Source organism: Rhagoletis pomonella, unplaced genomic scaffold (assembly GCF_013731165.1).
Source record: "Rhagoletis pomonella isolate Grant_MI unplaced genomic scaffold, Rhpom_1.0 Rhpom_scaffold_00011, whole genome shotgun sequence".
Taxonomy (NCBI): Eukaryota; Metazoa; Arthropoda; class Insecta; order Diptera; family Tephritidae; genus Rhagoletis; species Rhagoletis pomonella.
The window spans coordinates 2,141,240-2,166,139 of record NW_023458565.1 but is presented as its reverse complement, the minus strand read 5'-3'; the positions used below and the strand labels follow the sequence as shown (position 1 = coordinate 2,166,139).

The window sequence follows — 24,900 nt, the reverse complement described above, 5'->3', positions numbered from 1 at the left end:
GTATAGATCCTTGAGGTACCCCGGAGGAAAGAGACTTCGTCTCAGAGCAACCACTTTTAACATCTACCTTCTGCCAACGATTCCTCAGATAGCTTTCAAGTAATCTCAAAGCACTACCAGAAAATCCAAAATAATGTTGTAATTTGAACAGAAGAATGGAATGATCTACTGTGTCGAAGGCTTTAGAAAAATCTAAAAGTGTCAGCACAGTCAGATCACCTCTGTCATAAGCAGGGCGAATATCTTCAATTACCTTGAGTAATGCTGTTGCACAACTATGGCTGGCCTTATAGCCCGACTGGCATTCCGTTAGAAGGTTGTTTTTGTTAAGATGTTCAGTGATCTGAACCACAACTAACTTTTCCCAGATTTTAGAAAGAGCAGGAAGTATAGTTATGGGCCGAAAATCCATTGGTGAAGCAGCCGATGGCTTTTTAGCAATAGGAATAACTTTTGCTATTTTCCAAGCATCGGGAAAAACTGAGGCCGTTATTGAAAAATTAATTACATGTGTCAACGTAGGAGCAATGTGAGGTGCAATGAGTTTCAGAAACCTAAGATTTATGCCATCCTCCATGGCTCGTGGTTTCCACAGCCCACCTGATATTTACCGACTCGATGAGTTCAGCTTTTAGTCTGTGTTTGCAGGAGGTTAGAGGTAGGAGTGGTATAATGTAACTGTCGTAGATTATCCGGTGGATCGTATATAACCTGGTTGCACTGCAGCTGACCCGAGATTTACCCTAGATATTCACAGGTGGAAGATTTGACATTATTTCCACAGCCGTCCTCTGCACTCGTTCCACCTTGGACAAAGTGTTGTTTAGTGCCTTAGGGTCTAATCACAGCTGTGAACATACAGTGTTCTATATGTGGTCTTATTCGCCATTTTTTGATTATAGCCGTCTTACAAGCATACAGGGCGGTTCTTCCAGTCCAGTTTCTCGTCTAGTAAAACTCCAAGGTATTAGACCTCGGTTGAGAGAGTTGGTGCCACCCCCTTTAGGGTGGGAGGTTTAACACTGCGTTGGTAATGCAGTCCAAGTACTCAGCAATTCAGCTATGAAGATTTTTGGAAATTCTGGTATTTTATATTTCACTTGGCAATATTTCGGTACTAACTTATAAGACGGTAACCACTTTTAGCGGTTATTAGTGTGCACAGGGTGCGAAAAGGGTTTAAAATTTTATATGAATTTTATTTGCCGATTACAAAAGTAAATAAACTTCCTGTAAATTTTTAAAACCTTTACGCATTCTGCACAATTTATGTGTACACCATTTTGTTTTATATTACAGTAGTTAACATATTTAATTAAATTATAAATTTAAAAAAAATGTCTTGTAAAAATGCATATTAAACGTCTTTCAATTCCACATCTCCGTACATTGTAAAGATAAACATATATATATAAATAAATATGTTCTCATATCTATATGTATGTATTCACGCCTTCGCAATGGATTGTGCTTTCGAAAGGCTGTCGGCGCATAGCAGCACATTTGAGGGCACTTGAACTCAAAGTATAAGTTGAGAAGGGGCTTGGTGACAGAGGCAACACACAGTTAATACAAATTTGTATATGTTTATGCAAAAGTTGGCAACCCTAGTCAAACCTACTTGATATATTTGTATGCATGTATGTATGTATATGTATATATATCTCGCCTTTGGCTGACGGCTGCGTCAATCAACCTACTCCCGTCCATTGCCTATGCGAATGTCAATTCGTGACAAGTGGCACTGCGCGACTATGTGAAGTGTACGCCACGAGCATGTATGTAGATTTGTTCAAATGTAAAAGCAAACAAAAAAAAAACATCCAAAATAACAGGAACAAGAAATTCTTTTGACGACAATTCAACAAAGTTAACAGCTGGTAAACATCAACAATACCAACAACCAAGACAGTAACTAAAATGTCATGCACACATGCACATAAATATGTATGCCAATTTACAATGAAAAAATATACAAATGTATAAAGCGAGAATATGCGAAAACATGCAAGACAAAACGAGCACTATGCATTTGTGCATGTACGTGTACATATATAAAATTGCTTATACGCTTAGACATATTTATGTATATAAATTCTACGAGGCACAACAAGTATGAAATCAAAATGCTCCTGCACCTTTCTAATAAAAACAGCAACAACAAACAATAAAAACACACAACAAGTCAACACCTTCTAAAAGTTTAGTAAACTTATGCGTTTATGTCTGCATTTGTTGTGCCAACATACAAGCATACCTTCAGGCCACTTAGAACCCAGAAAAAATATAGAAAACTCCTACGCTAATGTCAACGTCGGCATCCTTGTTGGCACTGGGGTGGTGAGTGAAGCATATAAATTTACCGTTAGTTTATTCGTATAAGCGTTAGTATGCAAGTATGTATGTATGTATGTATTGGTGTTGTTGCTGTGTGTAGACGCGCATGAAGTTGGCAAATAGTTTCATCACTCATACGCCCCGCCTGCCAATGCACTCAAATACTTCAAAATGGCTGGATGTTGTACATGATTGTTTACTACTTATCTTATGCATGTATGCTGATAAAGTAGGCACGTTTCCGTGGAGTTTCGCTCATTTACAAACCAGCTTTTCTGTATTCCGCTTTTCTCTGAATTTTAGTCCGCTTGAATAGCCCTCTAATGTATGTATTTAACATAGTAAATATATACGTATTTTAAATAGCTTAGCTCAAGCACAAGCACAGTCGAAAGCGCAAGGCTACAAAATAAAAGAACGATATACACCCGAAGACTTTTTAAATAGCAATATTAAGTAAATATTAAAGAATTCATAAGCCCCCACTGCCACACTTTCTAACCGATTTAAATAAATGGGGCTAGTAAATGGACCTTCAAAACGACAGTTTATATTTGACACCTGGCGGCCTCTGTAGTGTAGTGGTTAGCAGAGCGTGCTGCCATTCCGCAGGGCCTGAGTTCAAGCCCAGTTTTCCGCCAACATCAAAAAATAAAAAAAGGATTAGTCCAGCGCCTTCGTCTTGAGCTGGAGGCTATGTCGGAGCCACAGCCGCTAAACTTAAACGTAGAATACGCAATATTATTAAGACCACGTTCGAGTTAAAAAAGGTACATAAAATATTCGTTTTGATTGTATTGAATTAGATTTAATAAATCAATATGAATTGCAAAATATTAATAATTAGCAATAGAGTAGTAGATCCACATTAACTCCAATCATATGTACCATCAGCTTATAAAAAGACATACATATGCCATGACGTGTATGACTACTTCGGTTCATTTTTATTTCCTTTCATACTGCAGAAATTTGTATTACTTTTTTATTTGTCTTCTTCTTCGTGTTCGTGCTCGTCTTTTCATTATCATTATTTCATTTAGCTCATGCTTACTTTAATTTAATTGCAATTTTATAACATATGGCAACTCTATTCAAAATATTTTAAAACCAAAACCTTTTTCAACCTACGCACATATTGCGATACATATTTAAAGTGTGTATATATAGTTCTTTTAATTCAAATTGAATTTATTTTCTAAAACATATGGCAACCCTCTTAAATAAAGTTCAGAAGAAAATATTTTTTACCCATGTCGATTTATACGCATACCTTAATAATTCATTTGACTTATTAAATAATTTGAGTTTAACTTTCTACGCAGGTGGAAACCCTCTTTAATGTCTTTAATGTTATAAATGCTCAAACTAAATATTTCTCAATACTCCTTTGTTTGACGCCCATATATCAATATTTCATATAATTTAATTTAATTCGACTTTTCAAACAGACGGCAATCCTGTTAAACTTATTTTTAAATCAAAACCTCATTAAAACTTTTTCGTCTGACACTTGTATTGTGATACATATTTAAATTATCTATTACTCTTAATTAAAATTGAATTTAATTATAAAATCAGGTGCCAATCCTCCTACCTGCAGTTCGGAAATAAAGTCTCTTCAAAGCAAATTTATTTTATATTCATATTGAAGTAATTTATTTAACCTATTGCTTATATTAAATCATACTTTGTAACAAGGTGGCAACCCTCTGCGAAATATTTTCAAACCACAACCATATCTAACCATCCATCCAACCATGTCCATATATTTGAACCAAATAAACATACTTAGAAGATATCAACCAAAACTTCCCATATAACAAATGATATTGGGTTTTTGTTTAAAGAAAACAAAAACAAAATCATTCGAGCGGTTTTCGATTATTTTGAAAACAAAAAAAATTTGCTAATTTTTTCAACAATTTTTTGCATTAAAATGCTCAATATTTGTTGAACTTATATAAAATTTGCTCCAAGAAACTTATATACCGAAAATGAAAAGTTATATCTGCAAATCATAAGTTGCTAGAGCACTTCAAAGGCTCAAAATTGATCCCAAAATAAGCCAATATTTACCGTTGTTTCTACGACAGTAGCTGAATTGGTTACTTAAAGCGCAGTTACTCAACGACGTAGCGTAAACGTGGACGACGAGAGAGAGAGAAGCAACGGCAACGTCACCGCCATTCGGTGGTGAGTTTTCGTTAACACGCGGATCCCATAAGGTAGATCGTGTCTGCGCCAACCTACGTCTACGTTACGTCGTTGACTGTTTGCGCTTTTACAAAAATAAATCTGTCGATCGGGTTGGAATTTTATTTTTGAAACGCCACAACTTTTGTTGAAATCGCTTCATTAGTTCTCGGGCAATAAGCGTTTTCGTGAAGCTCTAAAAATCACAACTACAATATTACGGCATAGCCTCCATACCGAAACGTAAGCCGTATGCTACGTCAAACCAAATACTGCGAATATTTAATATGATACCCATACTTTTTCTCACTGAAGTTTTTAAATTATTTTTAAAGTACTGACGTCAGAGTGCAGAACTAAAAATGAAATTTTACTATATTTGGCCCATGGTTTCGCAAATATATTGATTTTTTTGTGTATAAGTAATATTTACTATCGCATGGTGTTATATGTACAATGAGGTAGACAAATATTAATTATTAAATAAAAAAAAGTAATATAGCCAATACTGGTCATTAAAAGGTGTTTCTATTATTGCCGTCAGTGCAAATTATAAATCCCGAAAATCCCGAGATTATTTGCCAAGAATACCGGGATTTTTAGTACCTCAAAAAGGCCGGTATCCCGGGATTCCGAGATTAGCATTCCTAGAATACTTATGTGTACATATAAATACAATGTAGATAAGTACGTATCAATGAATGTACAATGGCACGATTCTTTTGTTACTTAAGTTAACACACAACAATTTCTGGCAGCCGGAAATGTCGTTGATTGGTAACAGCAGACACTAAAGCTCCTCTAGCAATGGCTGCACTTAATGTACCAAATTATAGATGTACATATTTATCAGTGCGCGGATGTGAGTTTGTGGTAGTGGTAAACGCGACAGATTCTTAATGCACTAGAACGTCAAGCCTTGCCCCTGCTTGATTTGCATCTGGCTGTATGCAAAAGAACGTGAGCACCTGCTATATATATATATGTATGTATATATGTACTTCAATACACTCGTCATATGCGGCATAGTTTGTCGAGCATGTTTTTACTAAGCTGTATATTTATACTCATAGACATTCACGTGCGTTTTCCGTATACCTAAGTAAGAGTATGCCTTTGTTAGAGGCGGCTGTTCTCGAGTGCTCGCATGTGGTTGTGTCATACGTTTTTCAACTGCATTTTATTTACATACATATATACATATGTATGTGGTATGTGACACTTGAAATTCGTACTTCGCTTCACCGCCAAGTGCGCTGCTCGTTATCTTTACGTCACTTTCCACACTCATTATACTCTTACATGTGTTCTTACATGAATTTGCATTTTTGTGAGATCTTCTTGCATGAAATTTAAATTTTCTGTCTGCACAGCGTTTTACTTAGAAAGTTGTAGTTTTGGAAACTAAGTACATACTTTTCATAGGTTTTGATATACTTTGCGTAAAAATTTGCACACAGCTGTCAATTTTATTATAATGTGACATTACCAGCTGGTTTTGGTTTGAAACCGGAAATTATTTTATTTTACCTAACAGTGGAATAATATTGATCGCCTCGGAGGGCTCATAGCCATAAGTCCCTTTTTTAATTTGTTTAAAAACAAAAAATATTTAAACGATTGAATAAATTTTATGAAAGATAAGAAAATAGAAGATCTCGGTAAGCAAATATTAGGGTGGCGATTATTCGGCTTTTTTATAAACCGTTTTTCAAGTTTTTCGAAAAATTGCAATTTGAAAAAAACCAGGTTCCCAATTTTGAAAAAAAAATCGACATTATTCGATATTCGAAAAACTAATATTTCAAAAAACCGCCTATAGATATCGAAAAAAACGGTGGAAACCGGTTTGGAAAAACTGAGTCAACCACCCTAACAAGGGTATTATAACTATGTGCGCATAACGGCTGCCTGCATTCGCCTAAAGGAACCGAGTGTTCCAAAGATGCATGTGAAAAAGTTAGATCGGAATTTTTATGGTCTCACCCCCTAGGATTGTTCGATACCGAAAACATATGCCACTATTTTTTTTATTTTGAAATCAAAAATATTTAGAAGTCTCTCAAAGCGTTCAAAGTTTTCGCTGTATTTTATATGGGGAAAAAACAAATTTTCGTAGAAATGGTGTAGAAGTCTTGAAAATCAAAACTTTTCAATCGAAAAACACTGTCTTATGCCGAATTTCCACTAGGCATTGAAATGACAAAAAATATATGCCATTCAAAAAAAAAATGCCATATGGAAATGAACTTCATGACAATTTTTTAATGTAATGACACGAAAATTTTTAAATGCCCAACTTTGTCGTTTGTCATTTTCGCCATTGAATGCCTAGTGGAAATCGAGAATTATTCTCTGAGAAAAATTTTAATATGGAATTTTTAATCATTTGCATATTTTACAAGCATACAATATAAATAAATGAATTCTTTAAGTATCGCTCTGGTGAAAAAGCTTTAACAAACACACTTTAATAAAATCAGACTTCTGCCACTTCAATTAAATAATGAGAGCAGCGTTTTGAAAAAAGCAATGGAGCAATTGTATAGAAAAATATTACATTTTCCAGTGAAAATTTCACTTGAGGATTAGCATTTTGCATGCAAGTGTATGCGCATTATAAATTTGCTTTAACATTTGTATGAGCAATTAAAAAAACATCTGCTATTATGTGAATCGAAAAAGGCATAAATTAAATTAACCGACACTACCGCAAAAAACTGTTTTGCATTTTACAAAAAAACAAAATCGTATATAATATTTAAATGCAGCGGAAATGTGCAAAACCGAAGCGGAACGTGTCAAGTGTGGTAACAGTGAAATCAATAGCAACAAAAAAAATAAATGTAAAACACACTGATTATGAACAAAAGCAGCAACAAAGACAAGCTCACCAATTAATGGGCAAATATTTATTCACACATCACTAACACAATAAAAAAACATCACATAGCGTGTAGTTGAGTCCCTTAGTATTAGAACTAGTCCGCTTTAGTTAAATATGGGTCAATTCCGGCAACTATCTTGAAAGCTCTTTACTGTCTTTCTAAAGACCAATTGAAAGATTTGCTAACGTGGAGGTCTTAGAGTTATGATATTCACCTTTTAGCAATAAGTTTTTTGAAAATAAAATTAAATTAAAAAATCTTTATACATATTTTTCCTTTTAAAAGAAAAAATTAGTAAAAAAAAGAAAATTAAATTAAAAAATGCAGAAAATTACATCAAAAAAGAAAAAAATGGTATTTCAAAATTAAACGAAATTGAAAAAAAAAAATATTAAAGGAAAACTAAATTTAAAAAGAAAATAGTCCCTAAAAATTAAAAAAAATATTTTCATTTTTAAACGAAATCTAAAAATTAAAAGAAAATTAAATTTAAAAGGAAAATAGTCCTTAAATATTAAATTAAATTAAAAAATTTTATTTTTAAAACGAACCCAGAAAATTTAGTTAAAAAGACAAAAAAAGTCAAACAAGATACTAAAAGTTAAATCTAAACAAGTAAGAAAGTCTAAGTTCGGGCGGAGCCGAACATTAAATACCCGGCGCAAGTATTAAATATATGTTTTCCACCTTTCCGAAAGCTACCGCTACATGATAAGCCGGGGTGTATACATTTTAAGTAAATTAGTGTCCTTAAATTTCGAAATATTGAAATTTCAAGCATATCTGAAAATTACCGTTATATGGGAGGTAGGCGTGGTTATTGTCCGATTTTTAAAATTTTCAGCCATTTAGTATGCTGTACTAAGGCCAACAACTGTGCCAAGTTTGGAAGAAATTGGTGCAGCGGTTACCAAGATATACACATGTAACCATAAGTGGGCGTGGCTACGCCCATTTTCCAAAAATTTATAATATTCGTGTTTTCCGTGTGAAACTCATTGTAAGTATCAATTTTGAGTGAATTGTCTTCAGTAGTTACTAAAATATCGCAGTTTTCGTATTTCTTAAAATTACCGTTATATGGGAGGTAGGCGTGGTTATTATCCGATTTCGCCCATTTTCAATACCATCCGTCCCACGCCCAAAAGAAGTTCACGTACCAAGTTTCGTTAAGATATCTCAATTTTTACTCGAGTTATCGTGTGCACAGACGGACGGACGGACGGACGGACGGACGGACGGACGGACGGACGGACAGACAGTCACCGCTTAATCGATTTCTCTTTTCATTCTGACCATTTATGTATACATTTGTCTATATCTATCTCGATTCGTTTTGCCTGTTACAAACAACCGTTATGTGAACAAAGTTATAATACCCTTGTGCACAAGTGCGCTCGGGTATAAAAAAAAAACATATTTTTCATTTTAAAACAATGTAATCTAAAACTAAAACCTGAAATTACGTTGACAAAAGAAAACATATTAATTGAAAAAAAATATAATAAATTACTTTGCTTAAAATTTAAGTTTTTATTAAATAAGTTTCTAAAAATTAAACGAAATTAAAAATATATACTTTTTTTCTTTTTAAGACAATGTAATCTAATAGCTAAAGGAAATTAAATAAAAAAAATACTAACTGCTTTTAAAGGGCAAAATAGTGAGAACTGGTTTCCTCTGAATTAGATGCCAACTAACTTATTACTTTTGGACATAAACTATCAATAAAAAAAGGAGTTTTTAAAATTTTTTATAGATTTATTTATTTATTTATTTTATTTAACATAACATATTTGCTTATTTGTTTACATGTTCTATTGTAGGTGGTCTCATATTTGAATTCGATCAGACAGAACATCAAAATGATAATATCGCAGATGTTTGAAATAAGGGAAAATCACCCCTGCTTACCACGTAGCGGTAGCTTTCGGAAGGTGTAAAAACTATACTGAATACTTACGCCGGGTACTTAATGTTGTTAGACTTTTGTAACTATCTTGTTATCTGTCTTTAATTTATACGACGGTGTGCGTAACAATGCGCAAGCCGCGAATATCAAGTTGGCCTCTAAGGCACTAGCTCGACAATGATACGCTCACTTAGTTAAAACATACTTTTTATTGACAATGAATATGCACCATATTTTTCCCAAACATAACTGAAATATTATTATGTTGGGTACTATCATCGGGAATACTTTTTTTGGTCACTGCACGCACTTAACTTACTTTGTATACCACGTACTCAACGCAGCAAATAATTAAATTCGAAACCGCAAATATGAATAAATTAATATGAGAAACCGCATTCATTTTAAATGTAAATGAGTACTCAAACAAGCAAGCGTTCACACGTTGGCATGAATCTTTATATGTATGTATGCACATAAATTTAAAAAAAAGTGCATGCGCAGGAGACGACGGATGTGGGGATTAATGACATGCAAGCCACCACATTTTAGTGATTTAAAATTTTAAAGTCTTGCTTACTTAAAATACTTGCATATGTTCCAAATGAAAGAATCATTAAATAGCAATGCATTAGTTTAAAAATGTAGTAGAAGTGTTTATTAAATACAGAAAAAAAAAATTCCGACATTATTTTTATCATTCGAATTATTACGACGAATGCAACATGAAACTTTTTCCAAAATATTATATAAACGATTATAACTTTAGAATACAGGATGAGTTTATAAGACCACACAAAAAAATTTCCGAAATGATTTTTTTATTTCATCACGTTTTTGGCTATAGTTTATGTATGACGCATAATATCGACACAAAGCATACATGGTGTTTCCGAAATTTCCATTAAAAAGTTTTGCTAATAATGTCTTCCAAGGAATTCTTAAAGCGAATAAAATATGCCAGTTATGTCGAATATATTTTTTACTTTGACTTCAGCGCCACCTAGCGGTTCCATTTTTTGCAAATCCATGCCTTACTATTCTTCAACAATATATGTATGTCAAATTTAAAACAAATTGGAGCGTACTTACGGCTTTTCAAATTATCACGACCCTTGAGGCACCTAGCGATACCATTTTTCGCAAAAGTGTCACGGCTTAAATTACCAATGCACATATATTACAAAAATCAGGCCAATTGGCCACAAGTAAGTTAAAAAAATGGATTTTATTTGTTTTTACGCGCCAGACATTTCACTGGATAGGACCAAGTCCATTTCATTTAATTCAGGCCATAAAAGTTTCTTATCATTCCACGATAACGTACACCGTTCAACAGAGTCCTCAAAGTCGCGCAATAGGCTTTATTACTTAGTTTTCCAAAGCCCGTAGTACAATTATCTTAAAAAAGAAATAAAAAAAACATTAGCTTATCACAACTAACATAGTTCAACAAAATTTGGTCATATTTTATCTTAAAAACGGGACCGACCTCATCTTATAGATGTTTTAATGCTGATTTGAAGTGTATTTACAGAACTTTCCTAGCACGACCAGTTTTTTAAAATAGATTTTGGACGTAGTTTTCCGAAGAAAAAAACCACAAATTAATAAAAGTCCCGTTCGTCTGATGGAGTCTACCTTATGTCGATGAGTTAATTAGAAATGAGTGAAAATTAAAAAAAAACTCAGTTCTTCAATTGCACGCATTTGTTTTCCCATAGATACGAAAATCTCAATCTATGAAATCTCCTTTACGCTCCTTTTACAGAGAGATAAACATAAAAATAAAAAAACGATAAAGACAAAGATAGAGATAGAGAAAGTCATAGAGATAAAGAAAAAGATAACACCGATGAATGAGGTATGTTAAGTTATGTTATGGTGTTATATTATGGTATATTATGTTTCGTTATCTTATGTTATGCTGTTATGTTATGCTGTGTTCTGTTATGTTATGTTGTGTTATGCTATGTTATGTTACATTATGTTTTGTTACATTATGTTATGTTATGGTACTTTAGATTACGTTATGTAATGTTATGATATGTTATATTATGTTATGCCACTTTATGTTACGTTATGCTATGTTATGTCATATTATGTTATGCTATGTTGTCTTATGTAATGTTATGTTACGTTATGCTATGTTATGTCATGATATGTATTTGTGTACGCAATTTACCTCAACTCACCACAGCTCATTTCAAATCGCCTAACATCAACTTCTCTTAGTTCACCTCAACTCATCTTAATTCACCTCACCCTAACTCACTTCATTTCATTTCAAATTTAGTGATTGAATTTCATCCCGCTGGGCGAATACTAGTTATTTTAAAAACAAAGTGATTTCAAGAACAAATCCACATTAAAAACTTAATATCCCAGATTCATCATTAGCCAGTCTTCTGTATTTAAACACTTTCCAGGTTCTGGAGTAAAATCCTCGAACATTTTTTTTTGAATCGCATTATCATCGCTTTTCAAGATCCAGCAATAGTCTGCAAGCATGTGGAGATTTGATTTGCTATCATACCACTTCTTTATAGTGGCTATGGCTTGGTGGAATCATTCGCCATGTTCTTTGCTAGTGTTTTTGTTTTTGTGTTTTACCAAGTTTTTTTTTATTTTTCAGCACTTTCTACTTAATCCATCGACATGAGATGGTATCTATCAGACCAATTGGATTTTCATTATTACGTGTTTTTTTTTCTTCTGAAAAGCTACGTCCAAATTCTATTTAAAATTTTTTTTTGGAATGTGCCATTTTTCGACACTTCAACATTTTTTTTTTCTCAAAAACTGGACCAAATTTTGTTGAACCGTGTAATTGTTGCCAAATATCTGCGCTTACATTTTCGTCAAGTGTTTGGCCGAGATCTTCCTCCAATTTGTGGTTTGCAGCTTGATGTTGTCTTTCAAATGGTCCCTCCACAATTTTACGACCGCTTATAGCGGCAAACAATTTTTATGAAAATGTTTTTCTCTGAAATCTCTTTTCATGGAAGGAATACCTTCAGAAATACTTGCGAGAAATATTTTTCTTTCAAAAAAAATTTCATACAAAAATTTAGCACGCACGTATTTGAATGTTCACATCTGAGTATGTATATGTAAGTGTACATACCCTGCAAAAAAATGCGACTGATCCGGAAGGATTCCGGGAACAATCGCAAAGGAACTTGCGACTAATATCACTTTTGATCTCTTTATATGGAATGCACTGTTCGCTTTTGTTCGAGCATATCCTATGAAGAGACTAATTGTTCCCATTTATATTCGAACGGACATAAAAATCGACTAGTCACTTTAAAAAAGTGCTCCAGATTGAGAGTAATCTCGGAATCTTTAGAGATTAGTGGCACAATTTTTTGCAGGGCAGGCATACCAAGCATGCATAGCGGGCGGTGACAACACTGTAGCTGAGTGCGCAAATATGGTTGCCACAATTTGTTGAGGGAGAAGGTCAGGATTCGCGCGTAATTGAATTGATAATTTACCAATATACAGTACTTTCGTTGATGTTTACCGTAAGATCAATTACGTTTCTGATTGATTATAATATATTTTCCCTCGGTGAAGGACTAAAGTTTTCTGCAGCGTTTATTCGCAGCAAGAGTTGTATGATCATTAAAAACTGTTTGCCATGGTAGCTATCGATATACCCATCGCTTACCCGTTATTCAGCATTCAGTAATGGGCTATTCGAAAGCTTTCATGTTAACTACAAGAAAATATACATATATACAACAGTACGACACGTACGACACCTTGTGAACCACCCAATAAATACTTTACTTGTCTCATCTCGGTAGATTTTTGAGCGAGGCTCCGTGCAGAGATCAGAAAGGCGAAAAGCTCACCTCAAGTGAGGGAACTCCGCTTCCTTCTTCAATTTGGTCGTTATCCGTGTATAATTTTATGGCAACATTTATATGTATGTATGTACCAGGGAGGAGAAAAAATATACGTTCCCGTTTCTCAAACAACTGGCCACTCCAGCAACTCAAGTTAGCCTCGAGCAAGCGTTCCTCTCAGATTATTCATTGCGATTGCTTATGTTCGTAAAACTTAGCAATACACCATAGACATAATATAAACAAACATTATTTTACTATCCCAATATTTACAATGAAATGAATTGCAGAGTTTATTTAAAGTTCATGGACTTCATAAACAAATTTAAAGAGTAATAAATATGAACGCAAATTAAAAGCAGTTTAATTTCAATATTTATTTTTAGTTTTTATTTATAAAATTAACAAAGATTCCTGAAAAGGCTTTTGAAGTCAGCTTTTTACTGTAAAATTTGTCACCGAGGACCAAAAAACAAAATTACTTTCGATAATGGTTATTGGTAACCAATAAATGATTTTGGTTGCTATAATAGTTATTCGTAGCTAAAAAAAAATTAAAATATTTCGCATTTATATTAGTTACGGTGACCGAAATAAAATATATCTTACGATAATGGTTAAAAGTTCCCTAGCTATTTTATAATTCTTGAAATTTAAAAAAATTTTGATTTTAAAAGTTTAAGGTTCTTCGAAATGTTAACATTAAACGGCGAAAGTGTTCTGTTAATAAAACTAGTGTTCCACCAAATGAAAAAATTACGTTGATTATAAGATGACGATGATCTGCGAAACAAAAATTCCACTTTTATAATTTTTATTGGTACAATCAAATAAAAAAATTATGTATGTATGTATGTATGTGCGTGAAGAGTACTGTAGAAAAATATTCCACGTTAATATTTAAGTAATTTTAAGTAATATGACTTTTAAGCTAAGGCGTGCGAGTAAACGTGGTAGCTTACTTTGTATGGTTCTACGGGACGTATACGTTGCATACAAACCTCTTGTTATATACATATATATTACTTTTTTAACCGACTTCAACAAAAGGAGGAAGGTTACCAATTCGTCGGAATATATATGTTAACGCATAACTTTGGACCACGTTAACCGATTTCTATAATTCTTTTTTTTTTAAAGTAAAGGTGTTACCTCACAGGTGGTCCCATATTATTTGGTTCAAATAAGTTAAATTAACGATGATCTTAATTTCTACGTGCAACATTAGGTGTAGTTTATTTCAATTAACTCAACATACTTAAAATATGCGAAAAGCAGGAGTTTTAAACTTTTTTAACTATCAATCAAAATATTTTGGAACTAAAGCTATCTTAAACCTCTCTCTTGTGATACTTTTTCATACTTATGTATATGTAGTTTAGAAGCAATTTCAAAACCATTTTGATTGATACTCGTGTTATAATAATTCATTGAAATGATTAAATGGTTTGAATTTTTCTTCTTAAACCGTTAATTCCCATAACTCAAGTAGAATTTGAATTTTCAAACATGTGGAAACCCTGCTATACATACATAAGTTGCTTAGAAGTAAAGCCTCAGAAAATTATACATGTTCGACTTTAAAAACAGGTGGCAGGCCTCTTCCAAATATTTCCCTACTAAAACCCTATTAAAACTCTTTCGTCTGACATCCATATTGTGATACATATTCAAATTACCAAATTCCCTTAATTAAAGAAAAATTTGATTTTTCAAACAGATGGCAACCCTCCTACAAGGGGTTTAGTACTAAAACCCTTATCAAAAATCTTTCGATTGATACCCATGTTGTAGTAATTCATTCAAATTAATTGAATTTATTGATTTAGATGAGCTTATTTGGCCTAAGTTGTGATTAGTGCAAGTAAAACAATCAATTTTTGTGAGTGACAGATGGTGTTCTTCTTTTTTAACGCATTTCGACGGTAAAAACATGTCTGCTGGTAAGACACTAGCAATGGAAATAATCTAATTTGAAAACGCATTGGTGAAAGTCTTCCAAGAAAGAAATCCAAGACAGCGGAAATATTTTATTAAAATTTAAACAGTTTTGCGTCTGTGATGTAAAAAGAAAAAAAACCTAAGTACCAAACCTGTCAACCAAATGACAGCAACATGACATCAATCGCGACATGCTTATCAATCACACCGACATTTTATATCTTAAGGGAGTAAAGCGAAACAGAAAAAAACTCCCATAGAAAAAAAGGCACTCAGCATGAGCGTCAGTCTGAAAAAAAATAATGAAAAAGGGCATGCAAATATAAAAATAAATAAAATAGGCGGGGAGCAGCAGAAAGCGCCTTTTTTAACTACTTATCTTTTACATACCAAAATACCTCAAGCGAATTCTACGCTTTTATTTTTTCATAATCAAATAGCTAATTATTTATTTAAAAATAATTTTTACTTTCCTCTTCTCTTATTTTGTTACAGGTGACACCAAAGCAGCTAATTTAGAATAGTCGCAGCAGCAGGAATAAGTAAAGAGCATACCACTACCGGCGTGCATTCTCCCCCACTCATTCACAGCACAGCACAGCACAGCGTAACACAGTGCCAACACATTGCCACATCGGTACAAGCACCAAATCACATTCACTTCACTGAGCAGGATGCGACATTGTCATTTAGTTGCACTGTCGATTGGCGTGTGTGTGGCAGCAATGACGCTGTTGCCCGCCACCGTGTGCGCCACCACAGAAGTACAGGAGACGCCACTGGCGTTGCCCGTCGCCGATCAGACACAACCGACCACGGCATCACAAGGCGAAATATGGGAGGAAGATGATCATGAGATTTTGATACGCAATGAGCGTGGCACAAAGAGCGATGGTAAGTAGATGATCATCAAACTGAATTATTTATGTACATAAGTATATAACTGAAGGTATACAAAATTATTTTCAAAATCGAAATATCTGAATATGGGTTTGTTGAAATTTTAGCACAGATATACGGTAATGTTAGTCTGTATTTAAGGCGCAGTTGATCCGATCGAACTTGCTCCCAGAACAGACGGCAGTATTTCAGATTTATCAATATCCTTGCAATAGGCCCAAACGCAATTACGGAAGTGCTTAGAAAGGGAACAATACTTGTATAGTAAAATAGGGCCTCGGCTGGCTAAAAGCTTACTATATAAAAGCTCCTAATTGACCTCCCCAAACAAAAATTTGAAATCATTACGGGCATCGTCAATGGGCACTGCAGGCTAACAGGATATCTGCATAAGTTGGGAATCTGGTCTAAGACTCTCTCCCGCCGCTTCTGCATTTCAATTTCGGAGACTCCATTGCATCTGCTACTTGAACGTGAACCCTCCTGTTGCATGGCGATGAATGAACAGCATAGGCAATGTGACCAGAGAGAGAGGACATACACTCCTCACCTCCAAAAGCTCTGCTGGTCTTTCTGGAACCTATAGGAAAGTGGTGCAGAGTGGATGGTTCTATTTATCTACGGACGGACGAATGGAAGGCCGGACAGACAGACTTGGCTTAATCGACTTCTCTCCTTTCATTCTGAGTATTAAAGCTGTTACAAAGAAACTGTTATATTAACAAAGCTAAAATATCCTTGGGCAGAAATGCGCTCGGTTATAAAAATATAAAAAGTGCTTATAGGCGAGCTTGCTAGATTTGCAAGTGATTACCCTAACTTTACATTCGTTTTCAAATTATAACTTGGTTATTGCACGCTACTAACAAAAACAGAAAAATTGCTTTAAATTGTTATCTTCAAACTTTTTCATTATGCGTTCAGAGGATGAATAAGAAAAATGATTGTAGAAATTACTTGACTGTCAATGAAATGCCTTGCATGTGTTCGCACTGTGTATATATATAACAAATTGCTGTTGAGGCTATGCTTTGCACACTTACTTATTACACCATTAATTTTCCCATGGAAATTGTTTTTTCACGCTTTGATTTTAGTGCGCTCATGTCACTAAAGTCGTAATTTGATTAGTCGCGCTTATTTTAATGGCTGTATGTTGTCGTTTTAATTACAAATTAATTTAATTGGTTTTCGCTGAAAGTTTTTACGCTTATTAGCACACGTGCTGTAATTGCAATCACCTCTAATTTTACCACGATTTAAAAAGCTTAAAAGCCTAGCGCAATCTCTCCATTAAAAAGTTATGACAACACTACTACAGCTCACTTTTTGCTAATTAGTTTTGGCTAAAAATTATATCACACATGAGTCTATTTTCGCCTCCAATGTGAATTAGTCTGAACTAGGTGTGTGAAAGCAAGCCGATCTATTGCTGTTCGCTGCGCGTTGTTGTTAGTAAAGTATTAGTTCCTTACTCATGTATATAGACATATCTCTAGAACTTGTGATTGATTTCGGTGATTATGCTTAGTTTCGTAGGTATGAATATGGACAAAATCGCTATATCTATTAAGTATTTTTCAGACTGAAAAGTTATTATAATAAGAGCTGCTGAAGTGCTTTATCCGATCTAAAACAATACCCGCTCGTTGTGATCCCAAAATTAGCTAAAACAACAGTAAGTCAAAGTGATGATGGAGCTTCCTTTTTGCACTCCGCATTTCTTTTACCGAATGTGTTTGGACGCTCATAATTTTTTCTAATAATTTAAGTCTGTAAGTATTATAAACATATGTATATATATGCACGTAGAAGTGCCACTTCATAGATTAGATTAAAAAAAGACGAATAAAGTAGTGATCCTGGATTATTGTAATTTCACTAAGTTTTCCTGGTTTTCCACGTAACTTTTTTACCGTTTGATTTTTGAAAATGGCATTGCAGCACAATATTCTTTATAATATCGACACCTGAGTGGAAGGTCGACCTATGTCGGCAGCCAGTTCGACAACGCCCAGTCACAGAAAATTTTTCGAAAACGCTTTATTTCAGAATTTTATTGGAAAACGCCCTGTCACAGAAAACTTTTCAAGAACACCCTATTTCACAATTCGATTCAAAAACGCCCTGTCTCAGCGGCAATATATTCTTCAGACTTCAGATTCCGAGCTTGAAAATTGAGTTTCCTTTTTTTCAGTGTCGAAAATCAAAAGTTTTTGAGATATGCCCAAATATGTATGTATGTATAGTGCTTATCATAACTAAGCGACTCTCACATATTAATAAATTTTGACTATTTGAAACTTAATTATCTTTTACAAAAATATAGTTTAAAAAAGTTTGAAAATTTTTATCTTTTTAACTCGATTTCCTAGAAAAATTTAGAGTATATAATTTGATATAATAAAATGCACCTTTTAAGTAGCTAGGACTTACCTTTGATTTTTGGTATTATTTTTTTATTGACAATGTCAGCCAAATACGATGTCCGTTCGTGGATTTTTTTTTCTGGAGAAGATGAGCGTTAGCATTGAACATTAAAAATTTCCGAAAACTGCAAAACTGCGTGCTCAAGATATTTCTAAAATAAATCTATTTTCTAAATTTGTTGTTGTTTTTTTTTTTTAATACAGCACAAAGATTGGAATTTGAATTTATACGGTTTTTTGTTAAAGAGAGTATTTTTATTACAAAAAATTGCATTTAAAAAATAATTAAATAACTAGTCAAAACTTGTCAATATGTGAGTGTCGTATAGATATGATAAGCACAATACTTCAACATGAAAACCCAATCTCTCACAAGAAAACCTAGCTCAATCAGGGCACTCAAACTCGATTGGCCAATTTCTCTCCACGATATACCGAGAAAGTCATTTAGTTTCATGCCCGCTATCTGAACAAGGCTAGCAACGCAATCTCAATCCGAAGTGGTTGAAATGCATCGACAAAAAATGTGGGGAACTGATTCTTCCTCGTCTTCTTGACGGCAGTTCCTGCAGCTAAAGTCAGTTGATATACGCTATCGTTGAAACTTTGTAGTAGGGCAAGCGTTCGCTAAATTAATACAGTGACCGCGAAACCATTAAAAGGCAGTAGACAAGATAGTTGGAAAGATTTTGGTGGAACTACCTTCTTTTTGTATCATGCAAATTATAAAAATTTTGTATTTATCAAGTGCACAGAATCGGGCTGTAAACTGCTTCATGTTCCTTTTTAGCGGTATGCTTTTTAAGAATAATTTTCAGTTTAACATTTTGTTGGTGTTGTGTTTTTGTTAATATTTTCTTTTTCTTTTCATACACATATCTATGTATGTATGTACTTAAGGGCGTTTGAGATTTCTCAATTTATTATTTTGATGCCGCTCTATGCATTTTTAGTATTTCCCCATATCAAATCAAAAAAATCCATTTAAATAACAAAGGATTTTTGGACTTTTGCATTTATTTTATTTTTTTCTCTGAAACAAATAACAATGACCAATGTGTATTTTTATAGAGAATTGAACGCTCTACAAAAAAAGGACACTGTACTGTACATAAGGGTCATTCCATACAATATTTACACCTCAAAAATTTTTTTTTGGATGAAATATTTTTTTTTTACATTCTTTATTGAAAAACAGAAGACACTGATTTTTTTATTTCGTCATGATGTTCGAAAGTCTCGAAAAAAAAGTTCCCGAAATTTTGAACTCTCGAAGAAGTATCTTTTTTCAATTGTTTGCAGTTAATTAACTATTTCTCGGAGAAAATCAGTTGAGGTATCAAAATGTGCGTAATTACCTCGGCTTTCCACGAAAGTGTGAGATAGATTAGATAAAAAAAAACAATTTCTATTAAAAATTACATTTTTTTACTTTTTATTTTTTTCGTTAACTTCGCCGTGTTCGATTTTTACTTTTTTCCACCTGAATAGTTTACAAACTTTATGAAGTGTGCTGTAAAATTTGAGAATGGAAACACCCAAAACTGTAAAAGCCGAGGTGTAAATATTGTATGGAATGACTCATATATTTGTAAATTGAACTCATTAAACAAGGTTGAATTAAACATGGAAGTTTATTTGATTATAAGGGGCAACGGATCTTATCAGACGAAATAAGGTTTTCTACCTTGGGGATTAATACTCATCTAGCTTAAGGCTTTCAAAATATAAATACCTATAAGTTAGGCTTCTTGAAAAGATGCCCACATCTTTCACTGAGGCTGCTTTGGGTGGATAAAATTAGCCTCTTGCTATTTGGATACTAGCAATTTAGTCTGTGTATTGTTAAAAGTAGGAATTTATAAACAGAAAAATTATTAAAGAACATTAAATATTTCTTGATAATTCATACCTACATATGTACGTGCATACTATTTACCTTAACACACAAATTTGCTTGCCAATTTCAGGTCTTTCCTGCCGTTATGGCAAAAATCCATGGACTGAATGTGACCAAAAAACCAACACACGCTCACGAACGTTGACATTGAAGAAGGGCGATCCGGCATGCGATCAAACGCGAACCATACAGAAGAAGTGCAAAAAAGGTAAGTGAAAAGGACATTACAAATTCAAAGCTTAAAAATTAAAGCGACTATGAAAAATTTGTTGAAATATTAAAATTTGTGAGACTTCCATATTAAAATTTGTGAGATTAAAGTCATTTGCGCCTAAATGTATGCTATAATTTTTGGCAAATGGCCGTTTTCACTTTGCACTGCGTTTGAGCAAATGCGATCAGTAGCTCACAATCACAGCGCGCGCAGACTTTTCTTGCAGCAGCATAATTGCTGACATTACTGTCCCTGCTGTTATTGTTTGTGAGCGCCGCCGTGACGCCATCACCATTAACTTCTCGCCAATCTGCACAGCCATCACCACCGACGCCATGACCATCATCATTATTGCGCCTCGCTGGCACGTAATTACTTTTTATTATTTTTCCGTCCACAGCGGGTGGACATTGCAGGCTAGCGCTGTTGATTGGGCATAGACCATGCAAGGCGCACACGCAACCACATAACAGCACATGGATATAGCGAAATGAGAAGAAAGAGACCAGCTATCAAAAACTGGTGGCGCGGAAATTGAGGAGGTCAAAATGTCCATTACAAATGGCAGCGAAGCAACGGCGCTGCGGTGGATCGCATTTGCGGTAAATGGCAAATTTTGCGGATGTTAACAGTTAATACGGATTACGTAGAACCTATAAAGCGAAAGAAGCAAGCAATTTTGTTGAATGCAAAAGTAAAGTTATTTGGACTTATAACAATAGCGGTAGCTGATTGCATCAAATAATAAATAATCTTTAAAAAAGTATTCTATTTTTTGGTGGTTTTGAAGATAACTACTACTGAATCGTGACTTGAATTTCGTAGGGCTTATTTTCCCCAAAAGTGCAACTAGAAATTTGTGCTTTTGGGGGGAAAACGTCAGTTTTGATGACTCCTCGAATTTGGTAATCGTTTCTACGATATGTTAACTCCATACCACAATACAAAAGTAAGAAGTTAACTGAGTGCGTGTAGTCCCTACGCGCGGAAGAAGTGAAACTTAATCGAAAAAATTCCAGAATGGAAGAAGTTAGAAGAAAATTTTCTAACATATATGTACCTATTCAGTTTTCTTCTTTATTTGAACCAGCTTTATTTCTATTTTTTTATAATAATCTGCCTAGTTTAATTATTATTAGCGGCTGAGGGAACATTCATATCTACAATATTAATCAGGGACCGAAAATAACAACTATTCACTTCTTCGATGTCTGACAGTCCGGGGCAAAACATTGTCGTAGAAGAAAGTTATCAATGTTCTTTTGATGCCAGGACATCTTGAACATTAATCCTGAATTCTTTTTATTTTTCGAACTTTTTAGGAAAAAGTCCAGTAATAACTGAAAAATCCGGACTTTTATTTTTTAGTGCAGGAATAACAGTTAAACTTGGCCAAATATTATTTAAGCCCGATATAGAAGTCATTTTCTAATAATAAACAAACCGCCAATCCAAATTAAACAAATTTGGTATCAAATTAAAGAGGACTGATATACCTAAACCACCGTTACCACCTATTTATATTTATTTGTATAATTTAATACACAAGAAATTCATATACTTAATTTATAATTTAATGTTTTTTAACAGGTGGCATTCTTCGTTTAGATATTTCACCTTGAAAGCTATTATTTTCCTCTTTCATTTGATACCAAATTTGTTTAATTTGGATAAACGGTTTGTTTATAATTAGGAAAGGACTTTTATTTCGGCCTTAAAAATATCTGGCCAAGTTTAACTGTTATTACTGGACTAAAAAAGTACAAGTCCCGGCTGACCAATTATTTTGTTTCAAGTAAAATAAAAGCCCAAAAAATAACTTTTTTCTAACGACTTTTATTATCAAAGTTGGATTGCTCTCAATTAAGTTGAGGTGAGCTGAGTTGTGGTGCGATAAGGTAAGGGAAGATGAGGTAAGGTGAGTTAAGATTAAGATGATATCAAACATTTTAAATTTGAGTTGTCTCTATACCTTCGACTCTCTATCTTCATCTATCTTTATTTTAATCTTCATATATACCTGTTTCGTCATCTTTGTTTTTTACTTTGTCTAGGTCTTTGCCTTTATCTCTATTTTTCTTTGTCTTTGCCTACATCTTCATCTTTTTATTTGTCTTTTGCTTAGACGTTTACCTTTGGCTTTGTGTTTGCTTTAATCCGAATCTCATTCTTTATCTTAACTTCAATCTTAGTCCGAATTTTCAACATCATCTGCGTCTTCGCCTTTCTCTTGAATTTGATTTTTTAAAAAGGTGGCAACCCTTCTACATGTATTTAAAAAATATAGCTTTTTCAATACTAACTATTCGAGACAAATCCTGTTAACGAAGCGATATTCTGCCGAAATCCGCAATAAAGTCTACGTTTTGCTAACTTTAGTCCTACAATTGCCACGCCTGGGGGTTTGTCGCCTTTAAGAAAAATCTTGCTGTACAAATATTATACCTGGATAGGTATTCTATGGGAATCCCCAACAAAATTTAAATTTTTCCAAAAAAACGATTTTTAAAGCTTTGCTAAATATATCTCAACGTAAGTTTTCGTATACAAATTACAAAAAATTGTTAATTCTTACAAAATAAACCATCTCGTCATAAAGAAAAATATTTTAAAAATAGTTCTTGAAAAACGCCGATTTTTGCAACACATTTTTAATAGAGAATTAAACAAGGATTACGATGGTATAATTCGATTACGATGGAATAATCGAGCTACTAACGAAGAAAATCGATGGATAAATAAAGAATGAATGAGTGATCAAATGAAAATCCGCAAAGATTTTTTGTACGCAAAATTATCCGGAAATCATGTCACTCATACGCCATGTACACCATACAAATTATAAAAATTGACAAATAAATCCTAATTTTTTAGTTCGTAAGATATACGTGATCACGCTGAATAACGGCAAATTGCAAATATCTCGAAAACCTGTCCATAGGAAAAAAAAATGATATTCGGACTCATAGGAATTGGATAGTGGCATACGGTGAACAAAAAAAAAATTGTGATCCAGTGCTATCAGCCTCTATTTTAATCCCAACAAACCTATCGGAACGCAGGTGCCCTGTCAATGATGACATGTTACTACTTTTACCATAAGTCCAAAATCCAAGTTGACCTTAGGGCGAAGCTTGAGTCATAGCCGAAACTATATATAACCTAGTGGCAAAAGGTTTTTTGGAAGCCTTTGATGAGAAATCTGCTTGAATTAAATTCATGAATAATTGCTCTGCGCTTTAGGTTTTTTTCTACTGGAGAAGTTAAAATAGAACAGGATAGCGGACTTCAAAGGCATGCCACTAGCAATCAGGTTATTCTTTAGACAAACTGGTGAACAAACCAAGGCAAGCATGGCCCAAATAAGTCTGAAAATGATAGTGAAGAAGGTTGAGTGTGCTTTAAAGCAGATTTTTAAAATCAGTGGATGAGCAGTTAGAGAGAACTGCCAGTCGATAGAACCCAGATTCGATCGCTCGTTCGCGCAACATATAAAATAAAAAAAAATGCCTAATATCGGTCGAGCCACGGCAGGTAATGGCAAATCCCCGAGTGTACTGTTTTCATGAAAAGTTTCTCATAAAAACCATATCGATGGTCAAACATTAGCAACTCACAACTGAAATTTTTTCTGAATTTGAGATTTCCCACATAAAAAAAACTTCTAATAAAGTGTGTCCGCTTTTGATGTATATATGTACATAACTCAATTTCGAAAAAAATTATAAGTCATGAGTTGTCAATGTTTGGCCATGGATATGCCCTTCGGTGTCGGTCTCTCCGCACACCACAAATTGAGGAGAAGAAAATATTTAAAAATCTGCACGGATGCAAAAGTGTCAATCCTACGGACGCTAAGCCAGGTGCCTAACGAACTGATTAAGTTTTTCTGAGAGACGAGGTGATTCAGCCAGGTGGGTATATAAAAACTCCAATAAAATCTAACTTAATCAGTTAAGACTTAAGTACTTCCGTTCCCTATATCTAATTCTATGATCATATAGCATGTTTTCTCATAATGCACTTCCGCTATTAACCCACTTCGTTTTTTACTTTTACTACTACGTAAATGTCCTGCAACATGCCACAAAATGACATGGAACACACTCGTGACACATTAGCTGAAAAGTTACTCCATTTACACGACAATGCAGTCACACAGGCATTGGCGCATTTATGACGATACAATAGAATATTACGGCATATTTACAACGACACGTTCGCTTCCTAGCACTTCGCTTAAAGGATATATGTATAACCCAAGGCAACATAATGCAGCAAATTACTGCACCTACATACTTCCTCCCACTAAAGTGAACATTTGTG

General features: G+C 33.9%; 1 protein-coding gene across 1 annotated transcript in view; it reads left to right on the top strand.

Annotated features, from left to right (window-relative positions):
- LOC118747283 overlaps window positions 1-24,900 on the top strand; it is a 207,388-nt gene that overhangs the window by 158,181 nt on the left and 24,307 nt on the right. The window contains exons 2-3 of the mRNA XM_036481285.1: window positions 15,627-16,025; window positions 20,431-20,568. Of these exons, the coding sequence (XP_036337178.1) occupies window positions 15,806-16,025; window positions 20,431-20,568 (358 nt within the window). The 5' untranslated portion in view covers window positions 15,627-15,805. The remainder of the gene's footprint in view (window positions 1-15,626; window positions 16,026-20,430; window positions 20,569-24,900) is intronic.